The 4931-nt window shown below is 42.5% G+C and overlaps 1 protein-coding gene across 1 annotated transcript; it reads right to left on the bottom strand.

Moving 5' to 3' along the window:
• Window positions 1-953: 953 nt before the first annotated feature.
• Window positions 954-4593, bottom strand: LOC126521437 (mitochondrial nicotinamide adenine dinucleotide transporter SLC25A51). The gene is made up of 2 exons (XM_050170135.3): window positions 4407-4593; window positions 954-3667 (listed from the first exon to the last, which is right to left on the bottom strand). Exon 2 carries the CDS (start codon window positions 3587-3589, stop codon window positions 2684-2686), a length of 906 nt encoding a protein of 301 aa, XP_050026092.2. The 5' UTR covers window positions 3590-3667; window positions 4407-4593; the 3' UTR covers window positions 954-2683.
• Window positions 4594-4931: the final 338 nt, after the last annotated feature.

Here is a 4931-nt window from a genome sequence, read left to right as displayed (position 1 = left end):
GGCATGATGAGTGGCATCGGAGCTAGCTGTGGAAGATGATGACAAACTCATGAACAGTGGGACAAGCGTGTTGGCACTGTTAAGCCGAGGGGCGCCAGCGAGAGTTGTGTACGTTGCAACATACACAGCAGTAGAATAAAATGGCCCTGAATTTGAGAAAATGGCACTTTTGCCGTGTATTCTGCTGTAAGTGGCACCATTGTTGCAGGCTATCTAAAATTATCAATGATAGTTCATAAGACCGCAGGACCCATAATAACATGTTAAGAGAGCTCAGTGAAGGTACTTTTTAAGCAAGCAACGAAATTTCAAAGTTGGGTCACTGCTCTTCCCAATAAGATTGGATCTGTAGCACATCGTTACTGCAAGGCATGCATTAGCCTGCAGAGCAACTTATTTTCTGACAGTGTTTTTTCCCCTTTCTTCCCTATACGAAAGTGCTGCAATTAAGAGTGCTGGACATGTGATTTTCACTGCACTGCCATGTAGTTCTTCCTGCTGCATTTTCCAACTAAGCACTTGTAACAGAACTTTATGCTGTGTATGGATGTTTCTTTAAGAGAATGGACCTTTTCAGCAGAGCAGCAACAGCTTACTTCACCATGGCAGATTTGATGTATGTCGCATAGCTACCCTAGAGTATCCAATGAATGAATGAATAAAATAACTGCCAGTCGGTACAGTGATTTCGGTCTCAAATGGTTTGCCTCAGTACATCGCGAAATGAAAACACCTATACAGCTTTTGCATTAGGGAGCATCATAATTGTCGGACAATCTGTTCGGCTGCAATCTGGCTGACACATACAACCAAGTTGTAGGCAAATATAATGGTGACCACCTCAGCTGCTGCCATCGTTATCACAGTGCGTAACAGCCTGTGGCTCTGGCACAGGCTGTTACGCACTGTGTGTTACGCAGTTATAAGACACCAAAAGCAATGAGTGTGAAAAATCCAAGTTTCAGGTGCATTTTATTTCTGTGCAATGCATGATCTGCTGCAAATTAATAGCTTAAGTGAAAGGGCTGCATAAAAAGCATTAAAACGATGCAACACGGAACATCATTATAAAGTATTTATCAATAACATGTGTAAATAGTATTGCTCTGTACATATTAAAAAAGAATTTGTTTGCACATACTAATACAAAGTACTGCGCATTGCAGCACCCACAGAAGGCAAATGAGATATTCACCATGCCAACTCAGAGAGACAGTAGTACATTAATAAAATTGAATATCAGCACTAGAGTTAAACGCAGTTCTGACTGGTGTTCCCAGTGCACAGAATACTAGTGCGTGCGAAAAGTAGTGAAATTTGTCTTTTATGTTGGAGTTTATGCTGGCAAATCAAGGTGATCGAAAAGCATTAAAGGCAAAGAAAGTAGCATTGAGTGAAGCCAACCTCGCTTGTTTGCAGTGACTAAAGCTACTGGCTGAAAATTGTGATGCAACACAACTGAAGGAACTAAACAAGTAATGGTGAGTCTACTTGCTGCTCGCTCCAAGTGCTATTGAAAGACTGAGGACTACTTAGTATGCTCAACTCTCCAACTTCCCTGTCACATCACTACATAATGCCTTTTGAAATGGACCTTGTTACTGCAAACCTTGAAAAACATTTGCTCATAACCATGTTTTTCAAGTGTTTCTTGTGTGCATTACAACGGAAACATGGTAACATAAGGCAGCCAAATTGGTTTTGCCTAGGAATCCAGACAGCTGTGAAAGAAACAAGAAATACTGGCAACTACTTGCACAACTGACTGATTTCACCGACTTTCATCTCAGTAAGAAAAGAATGGGGTCAACATTTCTTGTAATTGTCAAAAAGATTCCAGCTGATGACCTTCAAGTTTTCATGACAAGCACACTGCAGTCCATTTTTCAACTAAGTGGCTTTACACCACAATTTTGAGCAAAGAAGTCATGCTTTCCCACTTGGGCATGAATATGGGACAAAGCAAACAGGGTTTACACAAGCCAACCTTAAGTACAAGTATTGTGCAAAAGTGGGAAAGTAATCCAATTTGAATAAATTAGTTAAAGATGCCTGCATTGGTGCTTTTGTCACACTGAAATGCAGCTAGTGACAGCAACAATAAGCAAATTTTAAGATAATTTAAGGCTAGTACAAAACTACCATCAACAAAACAAAAATAACCCCAGGAGTGCATTCTTATGCAAAGCATGTGTGCCTAAAATATTTTGACTAACAAAATAACACAGACTGATGCATCTCCTCATTTATAGTGCATAATGTACTGAAATACACAACAAGAATGTCCAAGCGGTTGCACTGAAGCTTCCAAAGTCTGTTCTGCCTTCTTTATGAAGCCTCACGCATGAGCACTACATGCACTTTTGCATTTGGACTGCATAAACGAGCGATAGAATAACAAAACAAAATTATCTACAAGGAAGCAGGCCTGAAGAAGTGTGTGTTCATAATCAAAACATATACCAAGGGTCACTACTATTGGTAAAACCATCAGAGCATCACTTTCTCTTCCAATAAACATGCATGAAGTGAACTAATGACGTAAGCCACTTTATAATTTAAGCATGCCTAAGGATGAAGTTCCTTTATGTACCCTGACCAATCTAGGGCACAAATTCACAGCACATGCATGACGAAAATAACGCACCAAGTTTAGAACAGGATGTAGTAGGTTACAAAAAGCTCACCAACTGCCATGACTGCTCTTAACATAATGCATATATTGTGTCCTTAAGAACTCGTACGTTGCATTGATGATGCCCCACGAAACTAGTGCCCGTGTGTAGTTAAGGTGCACACCATAGAACATTTTACGAATGCTCTTCCGTTCTGCGTAAGTCTCCTTGAAGACAGTTAACATGCTAGGGCGTGGAGGGCCATACTGCACTTGGATTATAGTTTTAATAACGTTTATAGGATAGAATACAGTGCTTACAAATGCACCCACCAAAGCACCACTGAGAAAGTCGCTCAGTGTCCGCTGCCAGAGAACCTTCTTGTCCATCGGCACGAGGCGTCCCATTTCATCCCTCAGGGTAAAGAACATGAATGTGCTTGGGCCATTTCGGAGAAGAATGGGCACCAATCCCCTGTAGTACTCCCTGATGCCGTACGGAGACAGGAATTTGAAGGCATCAACTGTGTTCTTGAATCGGTGATGGTGTTCCTTGTCTTGCAGCAAGGCTTGAACCCTTTCCAAAGGAGTGAGTATGGCCTCCGTGGAACCAGCCATGAGGCCAGCAAGGAACTTCACGGTGAGATCATTTGCCTCGGGAAAGTGATGAATTGTGAAGCGACTATAGCCACTGAATGTGCCAAACATAATGGAGACTGAGATGGTCTTCTGAACAAGTGGTGGCAGGCAACCACGGTAGAGGTGGCGAAAACCTTCACTACGAAGCTGGTCCAGGGCATGGTTGGTACGCACACCATGCAGCATCTGCCTAAACATCACTTTGTTCATTGGAAAAGTGCAGATTATGTTCACGAAGGCTGCACCCCAACCACAAACAAAAGCACACATGTCATCGTCGGGTGTTGTGACGTGATGGCTGCTGTGGCCGCCCTTTTGGAGAGTCAGGGATCCCATTTTGGCGTCGACGTCACGCAAACGGCCCCAGTGAAAGGGTGGGCTATTTTCACATCGCAGCAGCTGTCAATGCTCATCCTGCAAAAGGAGTGTGTTGCATCACTGAAATTCTCTCTTTATACCACAGGACATACATGTCAACAAATATAATCAATAAACAAACAAGCAGAGAATAAACTGCAAAAGAAAGGCCATGTACGTACAATACGATCGTAGTAATGCTAACATTAAACGGCAATGCAATACTGACAACCTTGAGCTTCTGAATCAAGGTTAACGTATGTAATTGGTACTCGTTTCACGGACGAAATGTTATAGAGGATATCATTTGAGCGTAACAGGCGTGTACCTTTAAGATTAGTGGCTGCTCGGTCTAAATGCGTTGAGACTAAACGCAGTTTCTGCTGGCACCACACATGGCAGTGGAGCCACGAGAACTCATGAAAACGGCCAATCTACGAGAAAAGACTGCAGCCGCATTTTTCAGAGTCACGGGCAATTTTCGATTAATCTTTTACACGTAGGCATCGAGCCACACGCATGTATTCTGCGATACCTAAGCAGACGGCTTAAACTTTCCTGCGAGAGAAAAAAAGAAAAAGGCAAAATCACTAAAAAGAAAAGAGCTGCGGTGCATAGCTGTTGGGGCATTCCTCCTTAGAGGTAATTCCCACGTCGTGGTAGTTGACTGCACAAGGATAACAACGAAGCGGGCAAAAGGGAGGCGAAATAATAAAAACGCACACCAAGATCACTAACGCAGACATCACTTTCGATTTTAATTTGACGAATGCTTATTGATCAGTTGCATACTTACCGCTTGTGCAAGCAACAGGATGTGTCCCAAGGTGCAGAAACTGGTTGCTTCTGTCAGATTAATTCGTGCGTAGAAACAGCATTAGATATTAAACTATCCATAACCTGATTTCAATCACTCCACCGTCAAAAAAACAGACAGCAGTCGACGCCACTGTTGCCTAGAGGACAGTTCCTTACCCACTCTCTCTATGAGGGAAACACGGCGCCAGACGCAAGATAAACAAGGGAAAGAAAGAATTTCGTAGTGCTGCGTAAACACACACACACAGACATAAAAAAAAATAGCAAACGTGTTACGCAAACTTGACACGCATGCTTGTGATATGCACCAAACTTTAGTTTCTAATCTCATGAAATATACTGCAGAACGCCCTTGACCTTATGCGACCTTTAGCATTGCGATCGCTTCGACAATCGGATCTACCAGCTTAGCGGCTTATCTGGACTAAATTCGCAACAATGTGCGCTTTATCCAGAATCGTATGCGAAGCTGAGTCAATCCAATCTTGATTAGCAATATGGT

The sequence above is a fragment of the Dermacentor andersoni genome, chromosome 6 (genome assembly GCF_023375885.2).
Source record: "Dermacentor andersoni chromosome 6, qqDerAnde1_hic_scaffold, whole genome shotgun sequence".
Classification (NCBI taxonomy): domain Eukaryota; kingdom Metazoa; phylum Arthropoda; class Arachnida; order Ixodida; family Ixodidae; genus Dermacentor; species Dermacentor andersoni.
Note: the sequence above shows the minus strand (reverse complement) of the source record. Positions and strands in the feature narration are given on the sequence as shown.

Bases quoted from the DNA above. Each gene is read 5' to 3' on its own strand.
- LOC126521437 (XM_050170135.3), bottom strand. From the start codon at position 3,589: ATGGGATCCCTGACTCTCCAAAAGGGCGGCCACAGCAGCCATCACGTC.